Source organism: Nipponia nippon, unplaced genomic scaffold, assembly GCF_047370975.1.
Source record: "Nipponia nippon isolate SJK-2023a ecotype South Korea unplaced genomic scaffold, ASM4737097v1 scaffold_18, whole genome shotgun sequence".
NCBI lineage: Eukaryota > Metazoa > Chordata > Aves > Pelecaniformes > Threskiornithidae > Nipponia > Nipponia nippon.
The window spans coordinates 9142066-9161287 of record NW_028262334.1 but is presented as its reverse complement, the minus strand read 5'-3'; the positions used below and the strand labels follow the sequence as shown (position 1 = coordinate 9161287).

Here is a 19222-nt window from a genome sequence, read left to right as displayed (position 1 = left end):
CTGATTTTATCACTTTTCTGGTAAGGAATTGAATGTTTACATGGTTAGACGTCGCTTGGAATGAAATGGAATTAAAGCTGTCTTGAATTGGAATTTGCATTTTTACTTAAACGATGTCACGGTTGGAAGTGACCCAACCCCGAGTCGCTGGGTTTGGTCCCTGTCGTCACACGCCTGCCTGCCTGGACAGGAAAGGGGCAGCAGCGAGGCCCTGCGCTATGACAGCAGATTTTTTTGTTCAGTCCATGTTAAATGTACGCTAGAAGTGTGCTCAATGACTTGAGATGTAAAACGGTTATTCCTTCTAACAATCGGTAGCAGTGCTTCAGCTGTGGAAATGACAGCGTTTTTATTAGAATGCGAGTTTGTTGCTAGCGAGTGAATGACTTGCTGGAGGTTTAAGATCGCTAAATCTTTACTAGCTCATTGGAAAGCCTTAAACATCAGGCCAGGTCTCAAACAGCTGTATCTGAATACAGTTGTGGAATATTTTTAAGGCTACGTTTCAGCTGTTTGTGAGACCACTGTGTGTGTGTGTGTGTGTATATATATATTACTTCACTCACCAAATTTCCCCCTGAGGGCAGGAGAAAAGCAGGATTTAGCCTAATGTACGGAGATTTATTACCCGGGTGTTACAGAAACAACGCCACGGAAGCAGTTAACAAGCAAGAGCAGTTTCTGGGAAGCGTCTCTCCAGAGCTAAGCCGATTCCCCCTCCCCGATCGCAGTATCCATGGGTACAGCGGGTGCCTGGCTGGCGTCGGTGCTGGATGCGCTGGCGCCGTCCAGGCGCTCCGCGGCAGATCCTGCTGCTGGGACCGGCGTCGCAGCAGGCGCTGCCCCAGCGGAGCCGCCGTCGGCACAGTCGCCCCTTTCGAAGAATATCAGTAACTCACAGTGCCTGGTCTGGGGGAAGAGATCCACGGCCATCGCTTTAACGGGGCGGAAAGAGGCTCCTTTGACCCTGTTGGAAGGGGCCCGGCAAAGGCTTCGGGGCAGAGGGAAGGAAAGGAGAGGAAGAGCCGCGTTAGCGTTTTGGTATACCGTTCACCACTGCTGCTCTTCTAAGGCAGGCCTCAATTCCATGACTGAGTACTTCATCACTCCTAACATCCCATTATTGCTTGTGTTGGGTGACACAGTTCCCAGCTCGCTGCGTAGCAGCTGTCAGCTGTTTCTGGTGAAAGGTAAACCTCAATGAAGAGAGCTTAAGAATAAAAACGCAGCGTTCCCCGCTCCCCCCAGGAAGCACGTATTTTTCTCCTTACCACATTTACTTAAGTCAACTTAATGCAAGAAATACTCACTCCACAAAGTTATTCATTGCGGCTCTGGGATTGCAGGACACATAGATCAGCTTCTTCAGATGCTCAGCTCTTCTAATGGCAAGAATGACCTTGGAATCTAGACGGTCAGAAGCAAGAGAGCTGTCACCGGTTCTGCGTGCACCAACAGGCTCGCGGAACAATTCCAGGTTACGCCCCAGCAGGAACAAAGCTGCTGCCATACCCAGTTCCCCAAGCTACGCCTGAAGCCTCCCGCTTAACGTATTCCATTGGTGTTTTCTCAGGTTCACCACAAAACGCCAAGGGGGAGAACAGACTCGAGGGAAGGTAAACTTACGCAGCCCTGCCCGTGGCGGATCTACAATAGTAATCAGGTTCTGAGGAGCCAATATGTTAATTAGGGCAGGAACAACATCTTCAGCCTTCCCACAATGAAATTCAATGTTATCCAGCTCTATAAAAAAATGAAAAGCTGTTACGAGCGTACTCATCTAGTCAGAGCGTCGTTCCGTACGCTCAAACTGGATATTAAGTTCTGATGCCTTAGAAACACAAATGGCTTAGTCTACCCTGAAATCAGTGTAATTTAAACAATCGCTGGTACTTCAGATCATTTAAACGACAGTAACTTGAGCATCTTCCGTTACCTGAACTAAAGCAAAACCCCACAAAAAATAACTTCTGTCAGCGTTTTATTTATGAGGGTAACTGTGGCTTCATCTTACTTCTACACTGAAATGTTTTATTTTTGGAGGAAAAAAAAGCTAGCTGTTAGTCAAGAGGAAAAGTGATCTCACAGACTAACATCGTATCTGTATGCAGGAGAGATTAAACGTTTAAAATGGACGAGATTACTGTCACCACCACGTAATTCCAAGCTGTTTAGGGAACTAAAGAGAAACCAGCCCTACAACTACTATACTTCTTAACAAACAAAGGTCTTGTCAGCTTAACTGACCGTTAATCTGGGCGTTCGCTTTGGCATCCTGCACAGCCTCCTGGCAGAGTTCGATCCCAATCACCTTCCTTACGTCCTACAGAACCAAGGGGAAGAGATCCATCAGTGGCACCCAAGTGTACGTTTAACCATTACTCACAGCATCAGCGATTTACTACACGGGAAGGCGGGCTAGTACCTGGCCAGAGAATTATTGCCTTGCAGCCAGAAAAAGGGCTGAGAAGGGGCCTGTGCAAATAACAGGGGCTTTTTAGACTGAAATTGTGGGACGAACGCCATGTATCCCAGCCTGTACTGACAGACTCCAGCTATGCTGGCGCCTTTCTTTTTCTGGGGGCCAGACTTCCTTATAAGAGTCTAGCAAGCTCCGCTCTAAAAGTGATCTAAGAAATGCTGGTTATTCGTTAGTGAAGTGGATGGATCCTAGTATAAATTTTGGCTGTCCTGCAGAACTGCTGCCCCTTTTGACTGAATTAGTTTCAAAATAATTTAGGCTGCTCGACACAAGGGCGAGCTTTCATAATGATTTGGTAACACAGCTGCGGGCAGTTTGATTAGAAATTAATTGAAACAATTACAATATAATGTGTTTCGTTTCAAGTACATCAAATATTTTCTTTCATTGTAAGCACAACGACAGATCTACATCTGTTAAAAGCAGACGACACCCAGGAAGAGAAGGTACTCGCTCACCTTTGCCAAAGAAATCCCGATAGTTCCCGTACCGCAGCAGATGTCCAGTACAGTGCTCTCCTGGCTCAGCTGCGCCCACTCCCTGATGGCGGTGTACAGGACCTCTGCGGCCTGCGTGTTTACCTGTGAAATGGCGTGTTTGTTATCTGCGTTCCAGTAAAAGCATGACTTGTTCTACAGTACCTAAAAAGTAAGTAAGTAAGTCTGGAAGCTAGAGGAGACAACAAACAAAATTAAGCAAGATGCTGAGCAATAAAGTGAAGTCCAGACTTTACAAATACTTCCTCTCCTTGAACAGGAAGGAGGAAAGAATCAGAGCCAGGAGAACAGCCGTGCCAACACACCCAGCAAGCTTTATTTTAGCCTTGTTTGTACTACTGCTTTGAAGTAAATGCTGTAATCGCTCATTATGGTTAAGGAACTAGCGTATAATAAGCTTTCTAAACCAGTGCCTCTAGAGCAAGCATATTTTTTGTCTTAAATAGCAAGCAAAGCACACTATGGGGAAAAAAAAGTAGCCTATAATCTATGGCAAATAATAGAAAATACAGTTTAGCTTCAACGTATTTACGATGCCAAGTGATAATATACTTCCTTCCTATTTCAATATTTTCCATTTGAATGGTACAGCCTACCTGCTGTGCCTGTAAAGTGTGGGAAGGGAAGAAGTAAGTTTTGGAAAACCTAACAAAAATTAGTACCACGAAGACTCCTGAACTACGTCTTGCGTGTTCTGTACACACAAAGGGTGCCATTCAACGGGAGGCAAATGATACTGAACTAGTAAAAAGCAAAAAAAAGATGCTTTCAACATGCCCCCATCAAGTTTACGCTCATTCACTCTTTTTACAGCCGACCGTAATACTCAAAGGTACTTAACCACACCGGATCTGTAGAAGATTATCATCTCTAGGTAGGTAGTATCTTGTTACACAGCATCAGCCAAGCTTAAGGGCATCAATTCAAATCCAGTTAGTTAAATTAGCAACTTCATAGCATCCTTACTTGAAAAAATGCGTGAGGAGAAATTCTAAATTTTAGGCCAAGCAGTTCTTCATATATGTACTTATCGCCAGCCACATGCTCCAAAGGCAAGTCCTCTAGATTGGGAGATTTCCTGGGGGGGCAGGGCACGGGGAGGCAGAACAAAGAGGGGGGGGGAAAAAAGACAGACAACAAACGCACACATCTGTTACAATTTTTACCAAAGCTGCAGTCATCTTAAAAATTGTAGTACCATGTACTACGCAGTACTTTATAGTGGGCCAACGTTTATCTATCCTTTTAGAGACTATCTATCTTGGCCGCTTTTTCCTTAGGGTGCACAACTGTTCCACTGATGTAAACGCTAGGACCTACAGTGTCTCTAGATGAAGACAGTGTGAGCCTCGTGCTCTGTGGCAGAGGATGGGGAGAATAAAAAGTCACGTAAAACAGGGAAGAAAGGAGGCAGAAGTTACTTGTTGATAGTAATAAATATCCACCTGCTGCAGTAAACGCTTCTACAGCTTGACAGCCAGCAGCTAGTCATTGGGTGAACCCACTACACTCTACCTGCCTTTATCCAGCGAACACTACAGGAGAACGGGAAATTTCAGGAGTCTCTCGAGGAAAAGGTAAATAACCGTTCAACCGATTAGTAACACCGCTGCTACTTTTACGAAAGAGACAAAATAACGGTGTGGAAGTGCCACCTACTCTTCTGTTGCAAACACCAAACCTCCAGCCACCACCAAAATCCCGCAAAGCAAAGCACCCTCACCTTTGTCCTTCTTCCACAAAGTACAGAGAAGTAACGCCACTGCTCTTTCCCATCCCTTCTGTGAAGTATTTTGCCAGAGAGATTTTCAGGTCAGCTAGCTCTTCTTTACTTAATTTCTAAAAGTTTCATTTGAAAGAAGAGAGAATAATCATCTTAGTCACTTAAAGATATGATGTAGTGTATGCCTTCTAGAAGCGTATTAATTACTTGTTCATTTGCATATATCAGACTAGTCTAAATAGAAGCGTATTAATGCAAGGTGAACTACACCAAGTAATGATTCTATTTCTCTTTTGCACGTACTATTCATAAAATCAAATCTATGTAATTTTAAGGCTGTGTGTCTGAGCTGCACATTATAGATCAACTTAAATACCTGAGGATTAAAATAAACAATTGCCATAATGTGGCCATTCCGGCTGGTACGGACTGTGAGCTGTTTCCAGTGACCTTCGTACGTTTCTGGGCTGTAAACTGAGTAAGGAGTTGACCTGCAATTTTCAGAAGCTCAGTTATTTAACAGAGAACTGGTTTTTTGCATAACATTCAATAGTTTATTGAAACAGAAGCAGCTCATCATGCAAAGCGATGAAAAATGTTAAGTACAGAGGCTACATTGATTTGTCAAGAAAAGAATGACTTGCACATCTTAAGAAAAAAAAAGAGACTGATGAACAGATCCTATCTCCTAGTGCAAAATAATCTGTCCCTGCATCTCACAATCAATCCTCTTACCCGTTTTAACCCATCCAAAATTATAGATCGGATATAGGCAGCTTCTCACCGCATTCAGAGAATGACACAACTTTTTATAAAGCCTTCATTGGCTTCTGCGCTTCATATCAAGTTCAAACTTTCCATCTTCGTGATTCTTCCGAGCTTTCTATTTTTGAGGATTTAATCCCTTTTTCAAGAAACCACTCCTTTTTCTAAAAAGTCTTGTGGCTTAAATTTACAACTTTTGTTTTTTTCCTTGTTGTAGGAGGATTCTTCTCTTCATGCAAGGAAGCATCTGACCCTTGTTATTCAAATTCCTCTTTTAAAAAGCCTTTTTCTGAGTATTTCTTTACAGTTAGTGGAGGAAGCTCTCAAATAACAGACAGTTTTTACTGTAGACTTAAACATCTCATTGCTTGCAATAAAGCTATGTTGGGCTGGTATCTGTCCCTCCGTCTCAGAACAGCTGAGCAAGGGCAAGGCACCCAGGGACAAGATGGAAACATCGCAGAATTGCTGAAGAACGAGACTGGTATATCTTAGGTCTTAAAGCTCAGAACAAACACTAAGCTTTTCATAATATTTAATTTTATAAATATTTTTGAGTAAGACATCAAAACCTTTACAGATAACTCATTTTACTCATGCTCACCTTATGTAGTCTTGGAAAGCTTTTACTACTTTTTTGGCAATAGCAGGAATGTGAATAGTATCAAATGGCTCCACTACAGCACATGTACCACCCTTATATTTGCCAAGACGACAACCCACAGTTTTGTCTTCTTGATTTACACCAATCCCAATCAAGAACTCACATTTGTTGCGATATTCAGTCTAGATTTAAAATAAAGTTATGTGAGATATTTACATAGCACTCATTTGTACAAGCCAAGTTTCTCCTGAAACAACCCTCATACGGTTAAATGTATTTACGAACGGACACGGGACATTAGTTCATATGGAAGACACTCAAGGATTTTGATGTACGAGAACTAACAGCAATAATGAAAAGGTATAAGTAAGTCTTGTTATTTAAAGAGCAAAATATTGCCTCTGTTGGAGAACGGTTGCATTAGCCTACAGCACAAGCTGGTAGGGACAGCATATTCATTTTAAAGGCAGAATATCCAGTTAATTGTAACTATTCTTCTGCTTCCTGTAAATATTTCCGCACAGGATTTATTTACACGAAAGGCAACAATGTCTAAAAGTCATCATTTGTTACACGAAGTCAAATACTGAGTTTGTCCACCTCTCTGAAGACCAGATAACTGATGTCACCCTGAGCTCATTAACCCCGTGCCACGCTTTACCGAGGACCACGTTACCTGTAACGGTGATGCTTTCACTCCCTCTACTGGGCAACACAATTTATTATACTTCTGCTTCTGCAGGAACAGCCAAGGTAATAAAGCTCTGTTGTTATTTCCTATTTCCCTGCGCAAATCAGAAACAAAAATTGTAAAGTACAGAGTTAGAAAAAATGAAGTTAACAGTTGTAGAAAACAATTTTTTTCTTTTTTTGTATAGGCCATAAAAAAGTATCAGATGAAGAATATTTCTTCCGGAAGATATTTTTAGCAGGCAAACCCCCTCCAACTTTATCAGAGCTGTAACCTGAAAAAATAAGAGTTAAATGTAGTTATAAAGGTATGTACTAGATTTATGAATGTACCCATGCACGATAAGCGTGCCAATTTTATCCACATAAGTGAGTAAAGCAGGAGATAGAAGCGATACTTTGATCTACAGAGACCAGGCATAAAAATTGGAGGGGATTTTTAAAGAGAAAATCCTCATGGTAATTTACCGTCTCTACAGAGTGGTTACCTCTTACACCATTTGGCTGTGCCAGTTTTTTTTAATTTTAAGGGCACAAACATCCTTCGCTTAGGCCTGTGGAACAACAGACCCTAACACGATGCCCCTTTCAAGGCTGACCAAGAACAGCAATGGCAAGTTTTGTCAGCTGCAAGAGTTTTTAAGTCCTAGCATCGCAGGTTATCTTTTATTTACTTTGCCAGGGAGACTTGGTTTTTCACCTGCCTCTGGCTTACTTTATTTTAGAGATAGCAATTTGTGCAAATTTAGCTAGATGCCAACATACGGCCAAGTCGTGTCAACATTAGAGCAGCTCTACGACCAGGAATTACTTTGTCAGCTTCTGCAGCACTTGTTCACACTCCTGCTTCTTTTTGGCCAGCTGCTCTTCGTAGGGCACCTTCCACAGCGGGGTGACCACGTCGGCGATCTGCGTGCTCGGAGGCTCCTCCGCGCTGCCGTCGGCGGGAGCCGGCCGCTTGGCCTCTCCCTGCTCCGTCTCCTCTTCTTGCCTCCTCTTCTTCGCAATCGGGTCAGCCTTCGGCTTGGCAAGGCGAACGCTCAGCTGCCGGCTCTTCCACCAGACGCCGTGGAGGACCTTCATGGCCTTGTCCCGCTCCTCCTCGCTCTTAAACGTCACGAAGGCGAACGTCTGCTTCCCAAAAAGTTTGATCTTGTGAGGGTTGAGTCCGTATTTGGCGAGGAACTTCTTCACATCGTTGAACCCGAGGTACTTGGGGAGGTTCTGTATTTCTACTTTGTAGATCTCGGAGGTGAAGAGGTCTCCCTTGATGTACCGGTAGACGTCGGCGCCGGCCTCGCTCTCCGCGCCCGCCCCGCCGCCGGCCGCCGGCCCCGCAGCCCCGCCGCGCTCGGGGCGGCACCGGCCGCCCGCCGCCTCCTCCATGCTCCCGCGTGCCGGGCTCCCGGGGGCGGGGCTGTGGCGTCACCGCAGGCCGTTGCGGAGGGGGGGGGGGGGAGAAACGAGAGTTGTTTGTTTTTTTTTTTTTTTTAATGCCTGCCCCTCACCCCACCGTCCCCCGCGCGCGGGGCCAGCTGCGTAGCTCAAAAATAATAACAGCAGCGACTAAAGCATCGCCCCCCGCCGCCGCGCACGTGGCCGCCATCTTGGGCCGGGCGGCGGGGCGGCCGCCGCCATGCCGCGGTGGCTGACGGGAGCCGCCGCGGGAACGGGAGCACGGCAAACGCTTGGCCGGGGGCAGGAGGCGCCCGAGGCGGGGACGGGCGCCGCGGGACGAGCCCGGTGCTGGTGCCGGTGGGGGCCCCGCTCGGCCGCGGCGCCGGCGGGGGCGGGGCGGGGGCTGAGGGACAGTGGGCGTTTCCCATCGGGCCTTGCGGCAGCGGCGGCGCGGGCTGCGGGAATGAGGTAAAGGCGGGAGGGGCGGGGGCGCGCGGCAGGAAGCTGGGCGGGCGGCGGCGGCGAGCGGAGCGGAACGGAACGGAGCGAGCCCGGGCCCATGGCGGACACCAAGGTGCGGGGCGGCGGGAGCCGCGGCGGGAGGGCCGGCGCGGAGGGGGGAGCCGAGCCGGGCCGGGCCAGGGGATGGGGCGGGAGAGTAACGGAAGCAGGTGGGGCCCGGCCGGGGGCAGAGGCCTGAGGGCCTGCCGGGGCGGGGGCCGCGGCGGGCGGGGGAGCCGCGGTCAAGCGAGGCCCGCGGCCGGGAAGAACGAGCTCCGGGCCTTGCCGGAGGGCAGGGAGCGGCGGCGCCGCTTCGTCCCCGCCTGGCGCGGGGGGCGCCCGGGCCTCTCGGCACGTGTGCCTCCCGGGGCCTGCCCCCGCCGCGGCCGAGCGCGGGAGCCCGGGCCGCTCCGCTGCCGGCGCCCTCCCTGCCCCAGGCTGAGGGAGCCGGGGCCTCCCGCGGTCGCGCCCGGGCGCTTCGGAGCGCTGCCTCTCCCCGATTCCCTCCTTTCTTCTCCTCCGCCCCTCCCCCGGCCCGGCTGACCGGACCCTCCGAGCCGCGGCCCGGCCGGAGCGGCAGCCCCACGTGCTTGCTGTCGCGGCAGGGCGGGCTCTTATCGTGATAACGGGATCTGCCTTCGCTCACGTGTGGCTATTGTGAATTACGCGTTTCTGGTGGCTCCTGCGACCCGTTGGTCAGGCGCAGGACGGGCGGTGCATTGCGATACGGGATGTGCTGCTCGCTGCCGGGGGAGCCCATCTGCGAAAGCTGGGCCCGTCTTTCTTTTCCTCTTTCTTGAAAGCAGATGGGACTTAACGTCTTCCTCGCTTTTTTTCTTGCATACTGGAACACGGGGGGCATAAAACTAACGATAGCTGGTGTGATGTTGTTGACATAACCAGAATTTATTTTGCAACAGTTCTTACCTAATTCCCCCTTGCCCCTTTTTTTTTTTTCTTTTTTTTCTTTTTTTTTTTTTTTTTCTATTTGGTAAAAATAGACTGCTTCATTTCAGTTGCTTTGTGCATGTGTGGTGTGTACCTGCTCTGTAAAGGATATTCTAAATAGAGCCTGTAGGAGTGGACTCTCTCATCCATAAAGTGAAAATAAGATTTAAGTGTCTTCGATGGACTGTTTTTCCTTTCTCTGTTACTCAAACAACAACAACAAACCCCAAATCGGTTCCCTTGACCTGAGAGAGCTGTTTGTGGCCTCATCGGGCTTGCAGACGAATCTCCCTTCTAGGCCTCGCTAATGAACACCTCTTAGCAGCGCATCTGTATGAAGTATTAGGGATGTTTATCGCTTACTAGGTCGCGTACTAAACACAATTCTTAAGCTTAATGAGTGCTGTGACAGATTCCTAGATGACTAAATAGGAAGCAGTATTTTGGCCATTTACCCGTAACCTAAAGTTCCCCAAAGAGCCTTAAAGCGAAAAACTTAAATTATTTCATGAGTGTTGCAACTGTACTTCAAAAATACTTTTGATTGTGGGTGATTCTCATACACAAGACTGGAATAATGACGTTCTGGGTGTAATGTGGCCCTTAAGCTGGGGTAGGTCGCTGCTTTGGTGTTGTGGTTTTTTTTTCTTTTTTCCCTTTAATGGTAGGTCATTACCCGCTAAGAAGTAATAGCGCTTTAGTAGCATAAACACATTATATAGGAAAAATAGTTGAAGAAATTATTTTTCTGTAACCAAGAGCTATTGCTCCAAGGCCAAGCCTCTGCACAATTAATAAGAGTGGTAGGACTAAAACATCTAGCACTGCAAGAGCACCTGTTTTTTTTTTTTCCTCCCTTAGTATAACTGTATGTTGACTTTAAAGCCGTTTGTTTTCAGCTATAATAATTTTTCTTTATTGTTACAGGGTATTTCAGTTACAAAGATGTAATTGCTGAATCGTCATAAATATTTTAATTTTAGACACAGATACGAGTACTTCAGATTTTAAGTACATAGCAAGTTTTGTGTTTTTTCTATTTTTTTTTTTCCTCTCTCTCCAGGAAACGCATGAGGAGCATGATACTTCTACTGAAAATGCAGATGATTCTAACCATGATCCTCAGTTTGAGCCCATAGTTTCCCTTCCTGAGCAAGAAATAAAAACTCTGGAAGAGGATGAGGAAGAACTCTTTAAGATGTAAGTAGAATATTTCTGTATATTATCTAAATGTTTATTAGGCTTGAACTTGAACGTGTTCATAAAAAGCTAGATACCTTGTTAGGAATCTCTGTGTATGAAGTGGTAACCTAAGTTGGTTGGTATTTACTGTGGTGGGGAGATGATTGATAATAATGCCCCAAGAAACTCTGAAGTCTGGAGCAATCAAAGGGAGCTGATATTACACATCTGGCTTTCTTATTGTTTAGCTTAAAAGAAAACATTAACTTGGATAATAATTAGAGGTTTGAAATTGTGTGATCACAGTATAAAACAAGTATCTTAGGGGGGAAAAAATGGGACGTGTGTAGTGTTGCAGCCGTGCATCCCCAGTTGTGAAGGGTGGTGTATGATACACTGAAACAATAAAAGCAGTAGATGCAGTACAATATTGGGGCATTTGTGGCAGTACCTTTCTGTTGTCTTAAGCATAGCGTTATCCTTAGATTGGGCTTTGTGTCAAATCAGGATAGCTTGCTTCAGATGTGTGATCTGCCTGAAGAAACGTAGGCTAAAGGCTTGAGAAGTGGTTTGAATTTGATCCACGATGTGTTTGCTTTAAATAGGTTTAAAAAATACTGCTTTTACTTAATCGGGGAAGGGTATTGTTCAGCTGGAAGAGAGATTTGAGTTCTCCATATACAGATTCTGGTAAAAACCGAAGCGATGGTCAGTTTCTGACAAGTAGCATGGTGAGATCTCTGACCATTAGGCCTTTCTGAACATGTGATCTGCACGTGTGATGAGCAGAATAAGATGGAAAGAAGAAATTTTTTTATTTAGAAAAGGGCGGGGTGAATAATAGTGTAAGTTCCATCACTCTGTAGGTTCATATAAATGTCTACAAAGAGGTGAAGGAGGAAAGGAATCCTTTTTTTGAACGAATGCTGGCTGTTCTGATGGCTAAACTTAGGGGAATCACCTGCTGAATGCCAGCTGGACTTGGAAGGAAGGACTTGCTTTGGAACAAAGCGGTTCATCTGCATCAGAGCATCTGCTAGAGTAGCTTGCTCCAACATCTGACACCTTCTCTTGAAGGACCTGGCTTATTACAAGTCCCTATCCCTTGCTCTTTTATAGAAAAGTGTATTTTTGTATACCTTCTGTAGTGTGAGCAGCTGCTTCCTTTCCTGTAGCAGTGTCTTAAACTCCTCACTAGCAGAGCTCCGGCTGTCTCTTGGGTCAGTTTTGACTAACGTCCCAAACTACTCCTGTTTCTCTTCTGGCACACTGGCATCTTGGAAGATTTAGCAGTGGTGTCCCGAAGCAGGTATGTTGCACTGCGGTGCAGCACTAAGCTCCCTTTGTTCCTCATTTAAGAATAGCAACAACTAGGTTTGGGGAGTTAAAAGGAAACGAGTGGCTCTAGAGGGTGAGGCACTTTGTTAACAGTTGATCAAACATTGGGCTTGGAATTACACAAGAGTCTTTACTTAGCTTCAAGCAGCTCAGTTTCTTGAATTTATAAATACTGCTGGTTAAATGTAGCAGTTTTATTCGTAATATATATAAGAACTCTAGCTATAGCAAAACCTGTTCATTAGCTACCTTAATTTAAAAGGTTGCCTCCACCGAATATGTTTGTCATCCCCCAAAAGTGTGTCCAGAACCTGTTGAATTTTAGTATTGCTATTACATAATTCCTAATAATTTGTTATTAAATTTGAATTTATCATATCAGTTTCTAAATTTGTATGCTGAAGTAGAACAGGGAACCTGACAAAAAGGAATTGTTTTCTTTCTTGTGTGTGGCTTTTAAAAAAACAACTGTACTGTTCAGTCGAGTATGCTGTTTTGATAGAAGTTTCTACATGCAGGCTAACTTCTTAAATTCTCTTTTCTTCAAGGCGAGCAAAGCTATTCCGATTTGCATCTGAGAATGACCTTCCAGAATGGAAAGAACGAGGAACTGGTGATGTAAAACTCCTGAAACACAAGGAGAAGGGAACAATTCGCCTCCTCATGAGGAGGGATAAAACCCTAAAAATCTGTGCAAACCATTATAGTATGTTATACATTGCTATACCTCTTATTTTTGTTTTTGAAAAACAAGCTTGTAGAATTGTACGCTGTAGATTAAGAGCTCAGTGGCTTTTTAGTAGCAGCTAGAGAATTGCTGTATGTCTTTAAACAGGCGTCAAATTTATATTAGACTGTAAATACAGTTGTGTCTTGCTTTGCATGCAAGGCTACAAGCATCAAAACCGATGAGTGCTTATTTTTATTAGTGGAAAGAGTAGTTGGCTTTGGTGACTGCATGCAAGGTTGAGTCTTAAAGTTATTTTTCTCTATGTTCTAAAGACACTTCAGAATTCAGCTGGGATAGACAGACATTATGTGATTGCTCCCAATGTGTGTGTGGTTTTTTTAATGATTAATGGAGTGTAGAAAATGTAGGCCTTAATACTGTTTAGTATAAGAAATTAATGTATGCTGGCTTTTTTTCATAAAAGAATGAGAAATAAGCAATCGTAATAACTTACTACTCTGAGCTAGATGTTTGAATTGTAGAAGCAATTGCTTAACCATCAGAAAACAGATGCTGAGGTGCTAAGCTGATCTGTGGCTGCCTTTCTCTGTGAAATAAACTGAAACGAACGTGCTATATTCAGCTAATGCATTCAAAAAGATTGTGTATTGAGAGCTGATGGAGGAGGAGAGGTTTGCTCCTTTGATCCTCTTTGAATAAAAATAAACATGAAAGGGCAAGACAGACTTGAAAGTCAATGTAACTAGCAACAAGTAGACTAATTTGGTAATACTTGGTTACTTGCTTGCTTTGGTAATACTGAGGTTTTTCTATGAAGGCGATACAGTATTCTGTGGAGTTAAACTACATTTATATAACTTGAAATAACTCGTTGGAAGTAGCTCAATAGAAATCTGAAGTCAGAAGCAATAATGCTTGTTTTCTTTGGGTAGATCTCTTCAGAAAGTCAGTGTTCAGAGGACACGGGTGTTCCTGTTCAGTAAATGAAATGGCAAATATGAAAGTAGCGTAGTCACCAACCAATAAGAACAAACCTTTTGTTTAGGGCAATAAATATTGCACACATGCAAAACAGAATTGATAAATTTATGGTGTTCATGTCAAAAGTGTTTGTTGTTGGTTTTTTTGGGTTCCTTCCCTCCCCCCCCCCGGAAAAACTGCTTTTAGTATAGATTTCTTTATTGAATTTATGCTGACTCACAGGCAGACAAAAAGACTCTTCATTTTTGCAAAACATTAAATGCAACAAAATGTAATTTGATCTCTAAATTTAAAAAAATGCAAGAAAGTGAGTAGACTTCAGATTTCTCCCGAACTAAACAAATGACCCAGGGGTGAGGGAGGAAAAAAAGCCCTGCTAAAACTTTGCACGTGTATAATGTAAAAAGTCTTAAGAGTAGTGTGAGCAGTAGCACTCTAACTTCTCCAATCAGTCAGGTGAAGTAATTATAGTGTCTTGGAAGGAAAGGGCTCCATTTACTGGGAAGGAACAAATGGATTGAAAATATGCTGTGCACATCTTGCAGCACTGCAGGATTCTGTAATACCTTGTAACAGAGCTTTAAACTGATGGGAGAGAAATGAGCCTGATTTGATGACTAACTGTAGGAATAATGCTTTTTTAAAGTAATTTTTCGTAGTATGTAGCACTTTCAGTGTGCAAAAGAAGAATGAATGCTGTTTGGATGCCTTTTCCTCCTAAACCATTTGACTGTTCTTCAGAGTTGTGCGTGGTGACTGCATCTCTCTTAGTATCACAGTCATCTGTTTTAAACAAGAACTGAATCAAACTCTCAGCTTCTTAACAATAGGCAATCTAGCATTCTTTCATGCAGTAATGGTCTTGCATCATTTTATTTGAGGACGTAAGGAAAAATATGTATGGGCACCATTGTCTTCTATTTATCCAAAAGTAATTGTGTAAAGTGCTTTACATAACCATCACAGTCAGTTGTCAATAAGATTTATGGAGGCTGGTGTGGGAAACGTTTACTATTGTGCTGTGTACATCTTTTAATGCTTTCTTTTCAGTCACACCCTTAATGGAGCTGAAGCCTAATGCTGGGAGCGACAGGGCATGGGTCTGGAACACACATGCTGACTTCGCAGATGAAAGCCCCAAGCCTGAACTTCTGGCAATCCGATTTTTAAATGCAGAGAGTGAGTGGACTGGCGCTGAACTTACGTTGATTGTATGCCGTTACGTTACACCACGTGTCTAAACACTACTCTAAACCACTGTTGTAGATACGCTGTATCTTACCACTGCATGGTAGTGTTAGATAACTACTGCTTTAACCGAGAGAAGTCAGTTAATCCCTTGACCATATGTGTTGACAAACAGTGTAATAAGTAGGTCTCCAGTAATATATAGAGAGCTTTCTGCCCTAGGTACTTTTTTTTAACTTAAGCAGTTTCATGCAAGTGTAATGCCAATTAGAATAAACTGAAAAGCAGTAATACTATGGGGTAGAGATTAATACATGCAGCTTGCTTTCATTTATCTCAGGTGCTCAATTGTAGTTAAGATTACATTTTTGCATTAGAAGCAAGGAAAAGTACTCACCTGAGATTTCTGGTCCATCTGCATTAGCAGAACATCTGATTTTTTTTTTTTTTTTAAATGAAGTCTGTAGTATCTTCTTTGTCTTGATTAAATGGAACACTCTGAAAAGTGCTGGTCAGATCCAACTATCGTACTAGTTGTTGGGTTTTTCTGGAGTGACCGCATTGACTACCAGAACAGAAGTAGGTCTGTCATTACATATGGATCAGCTAGTAGGGCTGAATGACGGTGTAGCTCTCCCAGCTCCTTAGGATTGAATCAAAGTGGTTTTGTTGTTTGTTTGTTTGTTTGTTTGTTTGTTTTTTGAAAAAAGAAGCAAAATGAAAGAGGGAAAATATTGTTGTGTTTCCTGCTTTACCATTTGTCACACAAGTTTAGTGTGTTAGCCACCTCCCTCCGTCCTAGATGGCTAATAAAGTGGCTCTGCATTGTAAAACGAGATGGATTTGCCTACGTCTGGGAAGAACTTAGTATAGCTTGCTTGCTTCCTTTTCCTCAAGTCTCCAACATCATATTGTTTAGCCAAATAAATCTTTCTGATCCACCTGCTTAGTGCTTGCTGCTTTCTTAAATATGAAATTAAAGGCTTTTGGTGCTATTTGCTCATCTTTGAAAAGTCTTTCCCTCTTTCTGGTAGAGGTTGTTCAGCTTAGAGTGTTTTGTCTTGAGGGAGTAGTCCTCTTTGCCTCTTCACCCTTTGTAGTACTGACTAAGCAGACGACAGGTGAACAGACATAAGTGTGCCCTTCAAGTATCTTTCCTTTTTGAGATGCTTGAAAAAGAATGAATACAAATACTTTCCTGGACTAGGTTCATAGTGGCTTCTGAATTCCTGCGTGGCAACAGTGACCTCACGTGGTCACTCAGACCAAGCTGGCATACCAGATTACCTTCTTTATAGTTCTGGTGGTAGACGGTACCTTGCCTGATCCGCTTTTGTGTCTTGTTGCTTGTATTACTTGTGTAGAAACATTATTGTAACTTGGATCAGCTGCTTGGAATGACTGTTAAATCAGGTGGTGGCTTCAGCCAAAACATAATGAAGCTTATGCTTCCTTAGCTGTTGTAGTCAGGAATAGCTTGAGTCCAGGCCTTTGGGTATTGAGTCTGAACACTGTACTAATGAAACAGGCTTTATTTTCCATTCTGGATGCTAAAAGCCCTAATTATGGTAAGGATGTGGAGGTCTTTTAGGGTATAATGTCGCTGCCGAGGATAGTAGCTCAAAGCTAATCTTCAGCCTTTTGCACACAGATAGTCATATTAGCAGTCTCTGACATCATATTCTTATTCCTGTAGGCTAGGGACAGCTGGGAGTTGCAGTAACTACAAAACAGTTCCTTCTGGCGTTATGTTTTAAATATTTTGCAAAATACGCTGCTTTAATAGACTTGCTAAAGAAAATAAACTGCTTTTGCCCAAAGATGTGATTCAAGAATTTTGCATAGCATCTTGTATGATTTTAAGCTAGATTACTTCATAAGTTCCTACAAGTTTTGTTTACGCAGAACTTCTCCTCAGGTATCTTTCCTCAAGATTGGAAGTATTCAATGTTGCAAGGAGGTAAAACTAATGGAAAAAATATTCTGTCTTTACTGAAACAGATGCACAGAAATTCAAGGCAAAATTTGAAGAATGCAGAAATGAAGTAGACAAGAGAGCAAAGAAAGGTAAGGTTAAAAGTCTAAGTGTAGTACCACGCCACTTTTTCTAGCTGCCTGAGTGGTTATAGCCCCCTGGAGCGTCGCTGTGTTTTAGCAGACTCACTCTGTACTGAACTGCAGTCTTCAGTTCCAGTGCTTTTTCTGTCTGCGAGAGTAATAGTTCACAGGAGTGACAATTGCCTTCTTTCCTGTAGAAGGCTGTTACAGTTGCTGTTGGGACATTGCTTTTTTGGAAAGGCTACTAAGGAAGCATTTCTGGTTTACAGTACACAAATGAACTGTGAACACTGCACCCACAGTGATATTTCCTCCTTCCGGTTCCCCTTCCCAAATTCCACAAATACATAATCATGCAAGTAGAACACTTAATTTTTGTAGTTGTTAACGTGTATGAAGCTGTAGCATTTCTTCACAGGTTTCTATTTAATAGATGAATGCGCCGCCTTGTAGAATTGCCTATGTAACAAGATATCTCGCCATGTAAAGCAAACACTTCCATCTTTCTAAAGTACAGATTACTAGTGGTCTGCAGCCAACGCTCTTCAAGATATTTAGATTGGAATTTTTCAGTCTTAAGAACTTCCTATTCCCCAGTTTCAAACTGGGGAACTTGACTTCTGGTTTCTTGGTTAAGACGGGCAAGAAACTAGGGACTGGAGACATTTACTTGACTGGACACTGCATGGAGTCTGTTACTGGTACCAGCAAAGCTGACCAAATGCTACGTGTTTCTCAGTCACTATGATTAGGTCCTCATTTAGTGATTAAAATACACAAGTGGTATTTCTTGAATTCTGACGTCTGAGGTGATTACCAAAGGAAAAGAACTGGAATGAATCGCTCCAGTGCTCAGTGGAGAATTTCTTTACTTTTGTTCTTATTCTAAATACCAGCCGTGTCTCCCCACCCGCCTCACCCTACACTTCTCTACTCTTTCCCCTGTGACAGGAAAATCCATTACTTGCCTGTATGTAACTTTTTTCCTAATCAATCTCTTAGCAGGCACAGACAAAAGCGATAGTGCTGATAAAGTTGCTGAAAAACTAGAAGAGCTTTCTGTAAAGGAAGAGAGCAAAGAATCTGAGAAGAAAGAGACCAAGGAAAAAACTGAAGAAAAGCAATAAATCATCCTGGGCCTTGCAGTTTTTCCTTTACTTTTTTCTTTCTTTTTCTGTTTGTTTTTTGGGTTTTTTTTGTTGGTGGTTTTTTTAATTTTTACAAGGGACTTTATAAGGAACTGAATTCAACGTTCAGGTTGTTTTTTCTAGGCTTTTGCCCTTTTGAAGATGTCTTCAGAAAATCCATTCCCCAGTCATGAAAATGTACTGTGCTAACTTTCTTTTCCATAGTGGAAACACTTATTTATAGTCATCCAAAAGAGTGAATAAAACAAACTTGAAAACGGCATCAGAGGACAGAACTGAGTTTTCTATATACTTTAAAGGCTTATGAATACACTTGTTTCATTGGGTGTTGAGATACATATCATCGTACCTGGGGGTTCACTAGGTTAACAGACTTGGCCAACAGGGAAGATTAAGATTACATACGTGTTTCTTACATGGCTTCTAAAACTTGTATAACAGACCTTTCACACTTTTTCTGCTGTGTGTTCCTGAGCAGGGAATGTGCCTGTGATTCTTGAAATGCAGCAGACTTCTTGAATCAGGTGACGGAGCATTCCTGGCACACTATTAATGATGTTCTATCAGACAGTGAAAATAAAGGTGGGGGAGAAAATGCATTGTGTGAGACTGGGGAAGTATTTTGCTCTTACAAAACAATCTTCGCTTCCCCCCTCCCGCCCCACCCCAAATTTGTTAATATTGCAAATGCTTGACTGTAGCACAAAGTTGTTGCTGTTGTCCCAGATCTTCCACGATGTGCTACTCGCTGACTGGAGGCAGCAGCAGCCTCTCATACTAAGATGTATACAAAAAAAATCTTAACTGTTTGAGTACCTTACTATGAGATTCCTCGTGTCAGCATATCATAAAAGTTGTACTCTCAAATTTCGAAGCTTTTTTCCAGGGCTTTGGAGCTTGCATTGTTTTTACAAATTGGAGGGGTTCTGAACTTTTAAGACGCATGGTGGGAGGCTGTCCCTCTCGGAGAGTGGCGGTCTGACATTCGCTTTGGAACAGTTAATTACATTGTACGTGCTTGAGGGGCA

At 43.4% G+C, this 19222-nt stretch overlaps 2 protein-coding genes and 1 non-coding gene across 4 annotated transcripts; 2 read left to right on the top strand and 1 right to left on the bottom strand.

Moving 5' to 3' along the window:
• Position 1: 1 nt before the first annotated feature.
• Positions 2-8456, bottom strand: TRMT2A (tRNA methyltransferase 2A). Its single transcript, XM_087754623.1, has 11 exons — positions 7573-8456; positions 6748-6856; positions 6072-6253; positions 5079-5193; positions 4703-4818; positions 3946-4057; positions 2941-3063; positions 2248-2323; positions 1627-1743; positions 1311-1407; positions 2-991 (listed from the first exon to the last, which is right to left on the bottom strand). Exons 1-11 carry the CDS (start codon positions 8145-8147, stop codon positions 703-705), a joined length of 1911 nt encoding a protein of 636 aa, XP_087610749.1. The 5' UTR covers positions 8148-8456; the 3' UTR covers positions 2-702.
• A 139-nt stretch (positions 8457-8595) lies between these two features.
• On the top strand, positions 8596-18456 carry RANBP1 (RAN binding protein 1). 2 transcript variants are annotated; one of them, XM_087754626.1, is made up of 6 exons: positions 8596-8733; positions 10672-10808; positions 12677-12834; positions 14851-14979; positions 16990-17055; positions 18052-18456. In XM_087754626.1, exons 1-6 carry the CDS (start codon positions 8719-8721, stop codon positions 18171-18173), a joined length of 627 nt encoding a protein of 208 aa, XP_087610752.1. In that variant the 5' UTR covers positions 8596-8718; the 3' UTR covers positions 18174-18456. The 2 variants fall into 2 exon arrangements, with proteins under 2 accessions (XP_087610752.1, XP_087610751.1); XM_087754625.1 differs by having other exon boundaries at positions 18049-18456.
• On the top strand, positions 17143-17275 carry LOC148056093 (small nucleolar RNA SNORA77). The gene has a single exon (XR_015704189.1). It is a non-coding gene; the product is annotated as a small nucleolar RNA SNORA77 (small nucleolar RNA).
• Positions 18457-19222: the final 766 nt, after the last annotated feature.